Below are 17,426 nucleotides of genomic sequence, written 5' to 3'. Positions count from 1 at the left end.
TAAAATTACGAAAAATTTGTAAAATTACGAACAATTTGTAAAATTACGAAAAATTTGTATAATTACGAAAAATTTGTAAAATTACGAAAAATTTGTAAAATTACGAAAAATTTGTAACATTACGAAAAAAATTTAAAATCACGAGAAAAATTTAAAATTACGAAAAATTTGTAAAATTCCGAAAAATTTGTAAAATTACGAAAAATTTGTAAAATTACGAAAAGTTTGTAAAATTAAAAAAATTGGTAAAATTACGAAAAATTTGCAAAATTACGAAAAATTTGTAAAAAGACGAAAAATTTGTAAAATTACGAAAAATTTGTAAAATTAAGAAAAATTTGTAAAATTAAGAAAAATTTGTAAAATTACCGTAATTTTACAAATTTTTTCGTAATTTTACAAATTTTTCGTAATTTTGCAAATTTTTCGTAATTTTACATATTTATCGTAATTTTACAAATTTTTCATAATTTTACAAATTTTTCGTAATTTTACAAATTTTTCGTAATTGTACAAATTTTTCGTAATTTTACAAATTTTTCGTAATTTTACAAATTTTTCGTAATTTAATTACGAAAAATTTGTAAAATTACGAAAAATTTGTAAAATTACGAAAAAATTTGTAAAATTACGAAAAATTTGTACAATTACGAAAAATTTGTAAAATTACGAAAAATTTGTAAAATTATGAAAAATTTGTAAAATTACGATAAATATGCAAAATTACGAAAAATTTGCAAAATTACGAAAAATTTGTAAAATTACGAAAAAATTTGTAAAAGTACGGTAATTTGTAAAATTACGAAAAATTTGTAAAATTACGAAAAATTTGTGAAGTTACGAAAAATTTGTAAAATTACGAAAAATTTGTAAAATTACGAAAAATTTGTAAAATTACGATAAATTTGTAAAATTACGAAAAATTTGTAAAATTACGAAAAATTTGTAAAATTACGAAAAATTTGTAAAATTACGAAAAAAATTGTAAAATTACAAAAAATTTGTGAAATTTCGAAAAATTTGTAAAATTACGAAAAATTTGTAAAATTACGAAGAATTTGTAAAATTACGAAAAATTTGTAAAATTACGAAAAATTTGTAAAATTACGAAAAATTTGTAAAATTACAAAAAATTTGTAAAATTACGAATTTGTAAAATTACGAAAAATTTGTAAAATTACGAAAAATTTGTGAAGTTACGAAAAATTTGTAAAATTACGAAAAATTTGTAAAATTACGAAAAATTTGTAAAATTACGAATAATTTGTAAAATTACGAAAAATTTAACAAATTTTCTGTAATTTACAAATTTTTTGTAATTTGTAAAATTACGAAAAATTTGTAAAATTACGAAAAATTTGTAAAATTACGAAAAATTTGTAGAATTACGAAAAATTAGTAAAATTACGAAAAATTTGTAAAATTACGATAAATTTGTAAAATTACGAAAAATTTGTAAAATTACGAAAAATTTGTAAAATTACGAAAAATTTGTAAAATTACGAAAAATTTGTAAAATTACGAACAATTTGTAAAATTACGAACAATTTGTAAAATTACGAAAAATTTGTAAAATTACGAAAAATTTGTAAAATTACGAAAAATTTGTAAAATTACGAAAAATTTGTAAAATTACGAACAATTTGTAAAATTACGAAAAATTTGTAAAATTACGAAAAATTTGTAAAATTGCGAAAAATTTATAAAATTACGAAAAATTTGTAAAATTACGATAAATTTGCAAAATTACGAAAAATTTGTAAAATTACGAAAAATTTGTAAAATTACGAAAAATTTGTAAAATTACGAAAAATTTGTAAAATTACGAAAAATTTGTAAAATTACGAAAAATTTGTGAAGTTACGAAAATTTTTGTAAAATTTCGTAATTTTACAAATTTTTCGTAATTTTGCAAATTTTTCGTAATTTTACATATTTATCGTAATTTTACAAATTTTTCATAATTTTACAAATTTTTCGTAATTTTACAAATTTTTCGTAATTGTACAAATTTTTCGTAATTTTACAAATTTTTTCGTAATTTTACAAATTTTTCGTAATTTTATTACGAAAAATTTGTAAAATTACGAAAAATTTGTAAAATTACGAAAAATTTGTATAATTACGAAAAATTTGTAAAATAACGAAAAATTTGTAAAATTACGAAAAATTTGTAAAATTACGAAAAATTTGTAAAATTACGAAAAATTTGTAAAATTACGAAAAATTTGTAAAATTACGAAAAATTTGTAAAATTACGAAAAATTTGTAAAATTACGAAAAATTTGTAAAATTACGAAAAATTTCTAAAATTACGAAAAATTTGTAAAATTACGAAAAATTTGTAAAATTACGAAAAATTTGTAAAATTACGAAAAATTTGTAAAATTACGAAAAATTTGTAAAATTACGAAAAATTTGTAAAATTACGAAAAATTTGTAAAATTACGAAAAATTTGTAAAATTAAGAAAAAATTTGTAAAATTACGAAAAATTTGTAGAATTACGAAAAATTTGTAAAATTACAAAAAAATTGTAAAATTACAGAAAATTTGTAAAAATAAGAAAAATTTGTAAAATTACGAAAAATTTGTAAAATTACGCAAAATTTGTAAAATTACAAAAAAATTGTAAAATCACGAAAAATTTGTAAAATTACGCAAAATTTGTAAAATTACAAAAAAATTGTAAAATCACGAAAAATTTGTAAAATTACGAAAAATTTGTAAAATTACGAAAAATTTGTAAATTACAAAAAATTTGTAAAATTACGAAAAATTTGTAGAATTACGAAAAATTTGTAAAATTACGAAAAATTTGTAAAATTACGAAAAATTTGTAAAATTACGAAAAATTTGTAAAATTACGAAAAATTTGTAAAATTACGAAAAATTTGTAAAATTACGAAAAATTTGTAAAATTACAAAAAATTTGTAAATTACAGAAAATTTGTAAAATTACGAAAAATTTGTAAAATTACGAAAAATTTGTGAAATTACGAAAAATTTGTAAAATTACAAAAAATTCGTAAAATTACGAAAAATTCGTAAAATTACGAAACATTTGTAAAATTACGAAAAATTTGTAAAATTACGAAAAATTTGTAAAATTACGAAAAATTTGTAAAATTACGAAAAATTTGTAAAATTACGAAAAATGTAAAATTATGAAAAATTTGTAAAATTACGAAAAATTTGTAAAATTACGAAAAATTTGTAAAATTACAAAAAATTTGTAAAATTACGAAAAATGTAAAATTACGAAAAATGTAAAATTACGAAACATTTGTAAAATTACGAAAAATTTGTAAAATTACGAAAAATATAAAATTATGAAAAATTTGTAAAATTACGAAAAATTTGTAAAATTACAAAAAATTTGTAAATTACAGAAGATTTGTAAAATTACGAAAAATTTGTAAAATTACAAAAATTTTGTAAAATTACAGAAAATTTGTAAAATTACGAAAAATTTGTAAAATTACGAAAAATTTGTAAAATTACAAAAAATTTGTAAAATTACGAAAAATTTGTAAAATTACGAAAAATTTGTAAAATTACGAAAAATTTGTAAAATTACGAAAAATTTGTAAAATTACTAATTTACGAAAAATTTGTAAAATTACGAAAAATTTGTAAAATTACGAAAAATTTGTAAAATTACGAAAAATTTGTAAAATTACGAAAAATTTGTAAAATTAGTAATTTTACAAATTTTTCGTAATTTTACAAATTTTTCGTAATTTTACAAATTTTTCGTAATTTTACAATTTTTTTGTAATTTTACAAATTTTTCGTAATTTTACAAATTTTTCGTAATTTTACAAATTTTTCGTAATTTTACAAATTTTTCGTAATTTTACAAATGTTTCGTAATTTTACGAATTTTTAAAATTCGTAAAATTACGAAACATTTGTAAAATTACGAAAAATTTGTAAAATTACGAAAAATTTGTAAAATTACGAAAAATTTGTAAAATTACGAAAAATTTGTAAAATTACAAAAAATTTGTAAAATTACGAAAAATTTGTAAAATTACGAAAAATGTAAAATTATGAAAAATTTGTAAAAGTACGAAAAATTTGTAAAATTACAAAAAAATTGTAAATTACAGAAAATTTGTAAAATTACGAAAAATTTGTAAAATTACAAAAATTTTGTAAAATTACAGAAAATTTGTAAAATTACGAAAAATTTGTAAAATAACGAAAAATTTGTAAAATTACGAAAAATTTGTAAAATTACGAAAAATTTGTAAAATACGAAAAATTTGTAAAATTACAAAAAAATTGTAAATTACAGAAAATTTGTAAAATTACGAAAAATTTGTAAAATGACGAAAAATTTGTAAAATTACGAAAAATTTGTAAAATTACGAAAAATTTGTAAAATTACGAAAAATTTGTAAAATTACGAAAAATTTGTTAAATTACAAAAAATTTGTAAAATTACAAAAAATTTGTAAAATTACGAAAAATTTGTAAAATTACGAAAAAATTTGTAAAATTACAAAAAATTTGTAAAATTACAGAAAATTTGTAAAATTACGAAAAATTTGTAAAATTACGAAAAATTTGTAGAATTACGAAAAAATTGTAAATTACAGAAAATTTGTAAAATTACGAAAATTTGTAAAATTACAAAAAATTTGTAAAATCACGAAAAATTTGAAAAATTACGAAAAATTTGTAAAATTACGAAAAATTTGTAAAAATTTTCAAAATTTTGTAAAATTTTGTAAAATTTTGTAAAATTTTGTAAAATTTTGTAAAATTTTGTAAAATTTTGTAAAATTTTGTAAAATTTTGTAAAATTTTGTAAAATTTTGTAAAATTTTGTAAAATTTTGTAAAATTTTGTAAAATTTTGTAAAATTTTGTAAAATTTTGAAAATTTGGAAAAGGTATGGTATGAAAATACTTTCAAATGTATTTAGTGCAACCTGTTATGTTTGAATAAACCGGGCAGACGAAAAGATCACAAGTTTGCGTGCAAGAGTTACTTGGCGTACAAATTCAAAGAACTGCTCATGTTTGAAAGAAAGAACCAAGTCCTATGTTCGAGTAAACCGGTTATACGTGAGGATAACAGGATTACTTGCGAGAGGCCGTCGCTTTCGACGGCACATCCTCAGCAGCTTAACACCGCATAAGCTCCTTTAATTAGGTATGCGTAAACCTTTGGCATAACCACAAATAATGACCCAGCAAACCACTAAGCACTAAAGTAAGCAGTATATTGACTATATAAGAGCTGTCCAATGTTTATAAGCTTTATATGGGCTTCAAAAATGTTTATAAGCTGTATATCAGCTTTGAAAATTTTATTAAGTTGTATACAAGCTTTGCGAATGTTTATAAGCATTACGAACATTAAGCATTAAATTAGACCGTATATGGGTATATGAAGCTATACTTTAGAGCCTAAAAACCATGTAGTTGTAAGCCGCAAGCGGTAGTCAGCAATGCCGTTATAACGCCGTTAATGGTTGACATTTCTATTAATCAAAAACAATGAAGTCCAAATCAAAACAAATATGATATGGCGCAATTTGTAAGCACAAAAATGCTTATCGGCTTAGGAGTCATAAACAAATTAAAGGGAATCAAATTTTTGAGCCATAAAATGATAGGAAACTGCGATGAATAAATTTTAGTTTTGTGTAGGAAAGGAGGTAATTTGGAAAAAAAAAAATATTCGCAAAACCATGCTTTTGTTCGTCAGTGAGTGAAATCAGATTTTAATCAAAATCGTTCGATTTAATATTATTCATATAACCAAAGGCCCAAATGAATCAAACAGCAAGCGCACTGGAACATAGCTTCTAGAAGCTTAAGTTCGAGCCTAAATCAAACGCTGCATGTCAAAGGATAAAAACACATGTTGCTGATAGATCATGAAAGATAGAAAGAAAGAAAAACAACTTTTCCTCCATTTTCATTTTGTTTTTTTTTCTCAACCAGTACACAAATTGTTTTGACATTCCTCCATAGGCGCGGTAGAAAAGTGGGAGTAGGCTGTATATCAGTCGAATATTTCGCCAAAAATGGCTTTTAAACAGCACTCATGTACAATATGATGCCTATAAGCTCAGTTCATGAATCAAATACAGACTACATACGGGGAACGTGCCATTTAAGCCAATATATTCTGATTCCTGAAGCTCAGTTACCCTTGTTCTATACGCGGCTATAGAACCGATAACTTTTCTGGGGAATGGGGCATTCTGGGGAATGACTTTCTGAGAAATGGCTTTCGGGGGAATGGTATACAACCCTATTACATTATTGAGCATAATTTTTAAAAAAAAGTTGGGTCTCCTTCTTTGATAACTGAACATCTTCCAATCATGAAGTCGTAACATTTGGATGTTTCCGGCAAAACCATTTTTTATTCCTATAAACACTTAAAAAGGGTTAGTGTCACGATTAATTGTTAATAAAATAACTTGTACGACAAAGTTAGATTTTACCGAAAATTTGTTATTTTCGGATATTACAGCTCACGTTGCTTTTAAATTTGTCTTGCTAGTTTGCAGCTGTTATCTAAGGAATACCACCACCGTAATCAGATCCAAACATTTGCCGGCACGATTGTCCAATGTATGGCTAACGATAGGCACTTGTGTGCTCACACATTCATTCATAATGCGCCTCAACCGAAAGCTTTCAGCGGAGTTCTCTTCTTGTTGCCGTTGAAATACAATACTCCATTCATTCGTCTGTGGCAAGAGAAACGGTTCGGTTTAGTTCGCTGTACGGGTGACCTCCATTAACGGCCTGTTGGATTCTACTCACTTGTTATTCATTAACTACTCATCGACAAACAGAAAGTGGACCAGATTGGAGTTACCACAATGTCCGATTGTAACTTTAAAAGTTTGGAGGAGACCCTTGAGAAGTATATTCCACAGGAGGAGCTTCGAGAAGTCAAAAGGATTCTCTATGGACGTGCTGACGAGTAAGTATCTAAATTCTAGTCATTTACTAGTGCGAACAACAGCCAGACGGTTGATGGACGTATCAAATCTCCCGGATGGATTTATGATTGACCACCATTGGTTCAACGGGTGCGCCTTATCTCGTTGAATGGTAATTATTTCAACAACATTCGGTTCCATGGTTTGAAACACTTGCTCTGCCATCACCCTGGCGATGAAGATAAGATTTGCGTTTTTCATTTGCGCATCGCATAAGCGATAATGAAGTTTAGTGGACAGTGGTTGTGTCTTAGCAAGTTTGAGAATACCGCGCATAAAACGGTTGGTGCAGTTTATTGCTTCTCGCGAACAGAAAAAAATATGAGAAGAAAAATAAATAGCGCCATGTGACGACACTGACGAGCAGCGGGTGTGTGAGATTGCTAAAAATAATTTATCGGAGCGTGTTTGACGATGCGGACCAGTTTGAAAATAATGTTTTCGCCGCAAAGCCGTGTTTTGTGCCAGACTGATTTTATCAATCGTCTAATAATTACAGTAATGCCATTACGTTCTCCACTGAAACCACTTCCCTGGCCAAGGAAGTCGGAGTGGAACTGAAAGGGTACACATTCACTGCTCGCAAGGAAGATCTTCGCCGTCCGAGGGTCGTACGTGTCGGACTAATCCAGAACTCGGTAGACATTCCTACGACCGCTCCGATTCACGTCCAGCGGGATGCTCTGCATGAGAAGGTTTCCAACATCCTGAAGGTTGCAGCTGCTGCGGGGGTGAATATTATTTGCCTTCAGGAAGCTTGGAGTATGATTGAAAGATAGGCTTTTGTTGCATTCATGACCGTTAATTATATTTCGTTTTAGCTATGCCCTTCGCATTTTGTACACGTGAAAAGTTCCCCTGGTGTGAGTTTGCCGAAGATGCGGAGAACGGTCCAACGACGAAGATGGTCAAAGAGGTAGGCACTGTTGAAGTAATAGAGTCGTACTCAATTTTTAGGATATGCATTTAAATGGAACTTGCCATTTGCAAAACCACAGATAGCAGACATATAGGCTGGGGCAGGCATAGCGTAGTCGGTAAATTGATTGTCTTGTACGCAGCTCACCTGGGTTCGATTCCCAACCCCGCAAATAGGATTAGATATTTCCCAAAAGAGATTTCTCTAACCCGAAAAGAGGCGAATGACCTTAAGGTTGAAACCTCTATAATCATAATAAAAAAAGAAAGACCTTTAGGCTAGAACAAAATTTATGCATTGAAAATATTTGGTCTATTCACTCATTTAATGCATATATGCAGAGTCATAGCGTGGTCTTCTGGCGCCCTTGGCGAAGACTCAGTTTTGCGCCCCTTGTATCATTTATCTACGCTAACAGCATTGCCAGCGAATATGCCGCGATGAATATGAAGTTAAGTATCTGTAAGACAATCTAATGAATGAATGATTTTTTTTAGCCTATTCCGTGAAAAGCCATCAATACGGAACACCAAAGAACACTATAGTTGTGTGAAATTTGCAATATAAGTTTGCTGCAGATTTGTCTTTAATATAATTCGAAGTTAGGTGTTTGAAGGCGACGGACGGAGCATTTTTTTCGGGAGACAGGGAAATCAGCAGACCCTAGGTACTTAAAGACTACTTAAGGATGGATTGTTCCGGAAGACTATATGTATGTGTAAATCAATTTGCTGAATTGATGATTTTTAGGGAAATCGACTCACCTCTGTCGTTCAACCCTTCATCAACCGTTATATTTTTTTCCGATGATTGTAAACTTGTAAAAATATCGAAAGACCCGATTTCTAAATGATTCGACCGAAGTTCGTTCGTGTTTGACTGCCGCGCATTTCATATAAGCATCTATTCAGGAGACACCCGTGCAAAAACACCAAGAACTCTTTGAATATTCAAAAATCAAATTCGTAGTTTTGATGCAAAGTGGCTTAGATGGTCATGAAACGTTAAGATCTAGTGTTACCTCTAATTTTTTTTAATAGCCTTTATGGGACGTGGAAAATATTGGAATTTGGAAAGGCAGTTCTTAGTTTCTTTTTCATTCAAATCGTGATTTTTCTAAAGGTTTTCTCCTCTGGAACTTTCGGCTTTTCTAAAAAAAATCAAAATAATTTTTTATTCAAATTGTCACCAGATTTTAACGTTTCATGCATATCTAAGACATACAAAAAAATTAAAAGCTGCATTTTTAAACTCAGGTCGCATCTCAATTAAAAAAAATCCATGTCCAAAAAACGCATTTCTTCGAGATTACTCCAGATCTCAATATTTCATGACATTGTAAGACTTTTTTCCGATGGATAGGAACGTTTTTCGATGTGCTATATCTGTATATCAACACCAATACATTGAGGACACTATTTTTAGGAGCTGTGACCTGGTTTGTGAACTATTAACTACGGTGCATATCATTTCATTCGAATCATCAGTCCAAGAGCCATCACGACATTCCGGTTATGTCCCAGACATTATCCACCCATCTTTTCGCAGATGCAAGTAAAACAAAGCTGCTTTTATGATCTACTGCTGACAAAAGTTTGGTAAAATGGATCTCGAACAAGATTCGTCAACAAAAACTCTAACTTTCAGTTTAAAATCCTGATTGTACTCGGTCCGACCATATCTAAGCATCCTGAAGCTTTCGTTTGAACGGACGCAGAAATATTCAGCAGTGACAAATATTTTGCCCAGCTGAGCACAGAACTGTGATTTTCTGTCTTTTATGAAGGACTACCCCAACTACATGCCCGCTGATAACGTTGAGATAGACGGTGTAGTTACCGATTCGATGTATTCGATGTATTGGGTGCTACCCGACCAGGAGAAAATAACTGGCCAAGAATCCGAGCATATTCTTTTCTGGTACCATACAAAAACCTGGTATTAATTGATTATTAATACCTCATTGAGGTATAAAGCAGGTATTGAAGAAACATTTTTCAATACCTGCTTAATACCTCAATGAGGTATAATACTATATTTTAGTTTTCGTTATGTATTCCAGTGATTTTTACGAATACCAAATCAATACCTTATTGAATACCACCATATAGTGAATTTTATTATTGGAAAGTTGAAAAAGTCTTGTTATTATTCAGGTATTAAAATAGCTCGTTTCTTTATCAACTAGTTATTCGTACTACATATCTCAGTTATTATTTCAGGTATTTTACCTCAATACCTTATTGTGGTGTTCCAGTATTGGGTACAGTATACTTGAATGTGGTATTCTGAAATTATTTTCTTCTGCTCGGGTGGACCTCATATGCAATGCATTTTCGTTCCGACGTCTAGACGTAGGACTATATTATTAAAATTCTGCTTTTATCTCGGGTACAGTAAATTTTTCCTGGGAATTTGAATAGTATTCCGTTCGGTAATCAATTAAGCAAAACAATTTTCTTCTCCCCATAAAATATATATACATAAAAATCTGTCAATATGAATATAAAGTTTTCGGTAAGTTTCTGCGAAATAAATTTTAAGGAATGCTGGCTAGTTTCAGTATAACCGAAAATTAAATTTGGCGAATGACCATTAAAAGTATCATGTTCTAGGTAGTATTTTCAAGGTTATGCAGAAAACTTGTACACAAAATAATTGTCCAAAGTCAACACCCTGGTAATGTCCTGGACATTACCTACCCAATTACCTTAGAAAATAACAACAAATTCACGTTTTCGAATGACTGTCCATGAGTAAAGACGAACTATGACCAATTAATCAGAAGTAGGAAAATACCTACAATAAATAGGATCAGAAAAGTAACCCTTGCGGAAAAATGCTACCGTTTCTAAATGTGTAACAGCTGAAGTTTCCAAGTAGTTTTTCAACGTCAATTATTGATGCTGTACTAAACAGGATAACTAGAGCGACCTGGTAGGGAATATTCTAAACAATTGTGTAAAAGATTCCGTAGAAGATATGATTACCAGAAATTACGATAAAAATTATATCGCAAAAGCCTGTAATTTGATAGGTGGTTTACTTGTTAGTACCGCCCATTCAACGGTGAGCTACATCTGAGACAGGAGACAGGCACAAATCCCCGACTACATACGGGGAACGTGCCATTTAAGCCAATATATTCTGAGACAGGTTAAATCAATTGTCTATAGCAAAAAATTCCAAGTTTGCGTTTCATCGTCGTAGAAGCCACAAAATTCTCCAGTCATCAGTGTACGTTTGAACGCCGGTGCGGTGACCTGCTTTGATAATTCCTCGAAGGAACGGCCCCCACTAGCAGTAGCCAACGAAAAGCGCTCTCAAAATTCACTTTCACAATTTTGGATACCACCAAACAAGTCTTAAACAAGGTATTGGCACTTATGTTAAAACTCAAAAAAATGAATGATTTGTTTAATTGGAACGGCATTTCGCTCCCGTCATAATTCTATTAACTGGGCGAGCGACCAAAAATCGACAATCTCCATTAGCTCTGTCACCCACCGAAGTAAAATTAACTAAAATCAGGCATTTGAAAATAATAAAAAACCTGGCCTTGGTATCTAGTAGGGAAATTCAATAGATCAAATGGTCGGTGTTAAGTCAGACCGGACTAAGTCGCAAAACATCAAAAAATGAGATAATAATAGCACTGGATAAAGAATATCGTCAGCTACATTCGACTTTTGCCAGATTTGAAATATGTAACAATAAACAAGAATTATGGCAAAAATTAATTTCCAATCATAATGTAAAGGATGCTGCGATTCAAACTTTAAACGCGTTTTTCTCGAAATCAATATTTTGTCACTTAGTCCGGTCTGTCTTAACACCGACCAAATGTGTTGGGTCACAGCGGCGGTTGTGGTACGATCACTGTCGCCAATGCGACAGTTATGTGTTCTTCTTGGGACATCATCATAGCCCAGGGATAGCATAAGGGTTTGTGCATTGAGCTAGAGTCAAGCTAGAGTCACAAAGGATGCTGGTTCGAATACTGCCTCAGAGGAGATTTTTTCACAAAATTGCTTTATTTAACTCACCATTTTGATCTCTTTTCCAGGTTGGATACCACCAAAAAGTTTTTGAGCTATTTAAACCAAATATTGATATTAAGATCTATACTTAATTTAAGTTCTGTTTTGTGCCCTTTATGCGCAAATTTGTTTAATCCAATAATGCATATTTAAACCAGTTTTACATAGCAAACTAGGTTTAGGGTGCAAGCATTGAACGTTTTCCTTTCGATTTGTGAAACAAGATTAGCAATTCGTTTAGTGGGAAGAACGTTATTAAAGGTCAAAGTGTTCGTAACGCTTCCGATTTGCAAATATTGAAATGACACCTAGTATAGTAACGAAAGACGTAAGTCCTTCGTTAAAAATCAAACAGAAGCTACGATCTGGTGCTGCTTTTTTCAGGCTACCGCACACGTAACAATGCGGATGGCTTAAAGGAGTTTAGTTCTAGCTGATAAAATTATTTCGTCGTGCAAGCCTCACCCATATCCGATTCGTTGCTGATTAGGCGTCTTCAATTAAAGGGCGAACACGAAATTATTGCGACACATTCAACAGGGCATAACTTTTTTACCATTGGGTAAAAATAAACCAAATTTTGCACACTTTCTCATTGATGTGTATTGTTTACATGCTGTCAAACTCGAAGTCGTTTTTTTCGATTCAACGAAAATGGAGGTGAACCAACGCGAGTCGAGAGAACAAATTCTTTCCAAACACCTGGAATTTCCTGACCTGTCGCACCGGCAGTTGGGAAAAATGTTGAACATTCACCATTCAACCGTCTCCAGAGTGTTGAAGCGGTTCCAGGAGCGGTTGACGTTGGACCACGGCAAAGGAGCTGGAAGAAAACCGAGACCGGAGAACAAAAAGACGGAGGGAAAGGTGAAGCGGATGATTAAAGCAAATCCCAACGTCTCAAGCCGTGATTTGGCTAAAAAGATCGGCATGTCGCAGAGCTACGTCCAGAATGCAAAGAAGAGAGCTGGACTACATACATACAAGGTACAGAACTTCCCAAACCGCAATGAGCGGCAACAATCGACGGCTAAAACTCGGGCACGGAAGCTCTACGGGAAGATGCTGACAAAATATGGCTGCTGTGTGATGGACGATGAATCGTATATAAAAGCCGATTTTAAGCAAATTCCGGGGTTGGAGTTTTTCACCCGCAAGAGCAAGTTCTATGTGGACGACAAATGTAAGAAGAAGAAAATGTCGAAGTTCGCCTCCAAATATCTCATTTGGCAGGCCATCTGCTCTTGCAGACTGAGGAGTGAGCCTTTCGTGACAAAGGGCACAGTAAATGGCGAGATCTACAAATCTGAGTGGCTCGAGAAGCGCCTTTTGCCATTCTTGCAGCAGCACGACGAAGCTCCGCTATTTTGGCCAGATTTGGCATCATGCCACTATTCTAAAAGTGTCCTGGAGTGGTATGAGGCCAATTCTGTTCATTTTGTTCCAAAGGACATGAATCCGCCAAACCGTCCGGAGCTGCGCCCGGTGAAGCAGTACTGGGCAATGATGAAGCGGGAACTTCGGAAGAGCAAGAAGACAGTCAAAGACGAGAAGGACATGTTAAGAAAATGGAAAAAAACTGAGGAACTGGTCCCGGATGCCACCGTAAAGACTTTGATGGAGGGCATCAAGCGAAAATGCGTTCAATTTTACACTGAAGGCTCCATCGATGACCTTATCTTTTGATTTTTGAAGTAAATATATGTATAAAACTACCCTAAAATTTTGGTTTGATTTTAAACATTATAAGAAAATTGGCATGACATTTTCGGTGTCGCAATAATTTCGTGTTCGCCCTTTAGATTTCTCTAGCAATCGTTCGGGTGTAGTCGTGTTTTGAGTCTTCCAGAAAGTCTAAAGAAAATCGAATTGCAGCCTAATTATTTTATATCTAATTTAAGTTCGGTTCCTCCAATCACCGAAAAAAGCGCCAATCCAACGCATAAAAATTAATTTTAATTTTCAACAGCAAACTCTCAAGCAGCACACGCACACACATCGCACCCTGCAGTATTGAACTCAGTCCAAAACCACCCACCCACATTGCAAATCATCCTGTGTCACCCGAAAAATTCGTACACGGTTCAACTGCGTGCGGGTTAATGCCACCGGTGCCGAAAATCCGTAGCGTCTTCCGCTTATTGTGGCGTCCGTACGATATAGCCATGATGTTGCTCGTTTGGCATGTCAACATTGAATCATTCAAACGAACACGCTTTTTTAAAACTTGCATTAGCAAAAACAAAGAAATTATTCATATTGATAGTATTTAAGAGAAAACTGAATTTAATTTATCTAGCAGTGAGACGAAGCCTTTCTCATATCAATGTGATCAGTGTGCGAAAACTCAAATTCAAATGCCTATTTTCGCGTGAATTTACCTCAACCAGCATTCATTTTCCCCATTCATTCACTTTCAAGCTGACTAGAGAACAATATTTTAATGGTTGCACAACGAAATTTCTACGCGTACACTTAGATTTCTATTTGCACGTTTTATAACGGTTTTCGCAATTAACGCTTTATTTTTTGCACAGATTTAGCAATTAACACGGTTCTGCATTCATTCTAAGTTTATTCACGTTCTTCAGAATCACGGACCGCTACAATTGGCCTTAAGCAGTGTTTCAGATGGTCACATTTCCCGTCTCGCGTGCAATTGTAGTGAGTGATTCTAACGGGGAGCCCTTTCGGAAACCCATCTCTACAGATCCAGTAGGTCTAATCCGAAGAAGCGAATGACCTTAAGGTTAAAACCTCTATAATCGAAATAAAAAAATCGTTTTCTGGCAACCCGGAATGGATTGAAAAAGAAACATTTCGATTTTGCTCGGTAATATCTCCCAAATAAGCGAATATATTTCAACGACAAAAAAATCTTCAAAATAAAAAGGCATAACCCTTTAACATGAAAACTTTTTTGTCCACGTGCAAATATTCATATGACTTAGACCGTTTACAGGATAATACCCCCTTAAATTACATTTTCTTGAAGTCTTCGATGGATATTCTCGCTTATACTTTATTCGAATGCCGTTTAATTGTAACCAAATACTGTTCAATGGAAGACAACTCGAGATAGTTTGGCGAATTAGGCCATTTATCTATAAAATCAACATTTTGGTTTTTGAGCAATTTTAAAGTTGCAGGTGTATAATAAGCAGATGGCAGATCTAACCAAAACAATGAGGAAATATCATGCTTTTGATACACATGTAAAAGCCCTTATCATATGCATTGGTTACTGTAATCTTAATCATTGATTATGCCCATTGTGAAGAACGACAGGCTTTTGATGCTACGTTAACAGATCGCTTGCCACACCAACACATTTTTACCGATTTTTTCCGTCCTGCTTTATCTAACATCATCTGTAATCTTCTTCGTTGGCACAGTATCATGAAATTTGGAAGTCTATGGGGCAAGCATAGCGTAGTTAGTAAGCCGATTTCCTTGTAGGTAGTTCACCTGTGTTCGATTCCCAACACCGCAAATAAAAAAAATCTTCACGTCTTCCTCACATTTGACCTCCTTGGGATGCTTCCGTAGTGCATGCTTCATAACGCACGTTTGGAAACCAATCGTCGAATCTGTTATCTGTGGTAAAGGCTATTTTTGTACTTTGAAACTCATGCCACTTTTGCTTAAGGGGGTATAGGAGTAACAAATACCATGTCTTTTGATATATTTTCAAACATTTTTATACTCGAAACAAGAAGGCAAAATATATTGAGGTTTTTAACGTGTTACAAAACAAGGGTTGGAGCTCGTACGTTCATCGGACATGAACAATTTAAAAACGGTTTGAAGGTAAATTCAATTTTCTTGTCATTGATCCTTGTTTTCTCAAAATTTAAAATATAAACAAAATTGTAGGCATTTAAAAAAAATACATTTTTGTTACGAAAAATGGCCTTTAATTGCATCAGAAACATTTACTATAATTTCAAAAACAAAAGATGTGTCAAGGATTAGTAAGGGCTATATATAAAAAGAAGATAATTTTTTGAACGGTTCGTGGGATATTCATGGTGCTGGCTCCCAAGAAATGATTCCGGGAAAAACGCGTTTAAAGTTTTGTGTACGAATAAAAAACGACTCCATTCAAATTCCAGCTTGCCAAACAGTACAACATGGTCATCATTTCACCCATCCTCGAACGGGACGCGAATCACAACGACACAATCTGGAACACGGCCGTCGTGATCTCGAACAACGGCAATTACATGGGAAAACATCGGAAAAACCACATCCCCCGGGTTGGGGATTTCAACGAGTCAACCTACTACTTCGAGGGTAACACCGGGCATCCGGTTTTCGAGACCCAGTTCGGTCGCATCGCCATTAACATCTGCTACGGACGCCATCACCCGCAGAACTGGATGATGTTCGGACTGAACGGTGCGGAGATTGTGTTTAATCCATCGGCAACGGTAACAGTGCAGACTATAACATTGAAAGGGTTAACAAAAACTTTTATTTCGTAGATTGGAGCCCTCAGCGAACCCTTGTGGGGCATCGAAGCTCGAAACGCTGCCATTGCGAATAGCTACTTTACGGTGGCCATCAACCGTGTCGGTACCGAGGTTTTCCCGAACGAGTTTACCTCGGCTAACGGACTGCCGGCTCACAAGGACTTTGGACCCTTCTACGGCTCATCGTACATTGCCGCACCGGACGGTTCACGAACTCCGGCATTATCGCGGGATAAAGATGGTTTGCTCATTGCGGAAATGGATCTGAACCTGTGCCGACAGGTGAAGGATTTCTGGGGCTTCCAGATGACTCAACGATTGCCGCTTTACGCGGACAGTTTGACACAGGCCATCAAACCCGACTACAAGCCGCACATCATTAGGGAAAATCAATAGAAAAACAAGGGAAACTCAACGAATGATTGTAAAGAATGTTTATTCAATGAACTATATAATGCAGCTGCTTTGGTGTAAAATTTATAATTTTATTTCTCTCGTTTCGAATTTATCATGTATGTAGTTTGAAAAGAAAAGTAATTCAATTTTGTCTCGTTTGAATTTGTAACTTCTCCTCTGTCACTAAAACTAATCAACAAACAACATTATTTTATCATTTCTTCTCCCCTTCGGTTTTGCTTATTTGTAAGTTCGCGATAACTCTTCCTGGCCTTTGGAGAGTTCAGTTTGTATCATCTTTTCTCTGCATTAGGTTAGTTTGTTTTTTTTTTGTATCTTGTGGCATCAATTTGGTTGGGTTTTGTTTCATGACTTCAGGTCTTATTTTTTGTTTGTTGTAGGGTAGTTTTTCTAGTTAATGCAGCAAGCGGAGTACATCGATAGTGGTTGGAAAGATCGTTCCCAAGCTGCGTTTTTTGCTACTACTAACTACCCAAGATTGACGAACAGAAAATGTATTCATAGGTGATTTGTGTGTACAATGAGTTACATTTTTTTACAGAACTATATTTCACATAGCACATTCCTTTGCATGTTTTGCTGTATAGATTTGCGGTT

At 32.4% G+C, this 17,426-nt stretch overlaps 1 protein-coding gene across 1 annotated transcript; it reads left to right on the top strand.

Annotated features, from left to right (window-relative positions):
* The first annotated feature begins 6,660 nt into the window (after positions 1-6,660).
* On the top strand, positions 6,661-16,900 carry LOC131678800 (beta-ureidopropionase). Its single transcript, XM_058959127.1, has 5 exons — positions 6,661-6,959; positions 7,478-7,740; positions 7,800-7,894; positions 16,053-16,370; positions 16,425-16,900. Exons 1-5 carry the CDS (start codon positions 6,856-6,858, stop codon positions 16,806-16,808), a joined length of 1,164 nt encoding a protein of 387 aa, XP_058815110.1. The 5' UTR covers positions 6,661-6,855; the 3' UTR covers positions 16,809-16,900.
* Positions 16,901-17,426: the final 526 nt, after the last annotated feature.

The sequence above is a fragment of the Topomyia yanbarensis genome, chromosome 2 (assembly GCF_030247195.1).
Source record: "Topomyia yanbarensis strain Yona2022 chromosome 2, ASM3024719v1, whole genome shotgun sequence".
NCBI lineage: Eukaryota > Metazoa > Arthropoda > Insecta > Diptera > Culicidae > Topomyia > Topomyia yanbarensis.
Note: the sequence above shows the minus strand (reverse complement) of the source record. Positions and strands in the feature narration are given on the sequence as shown.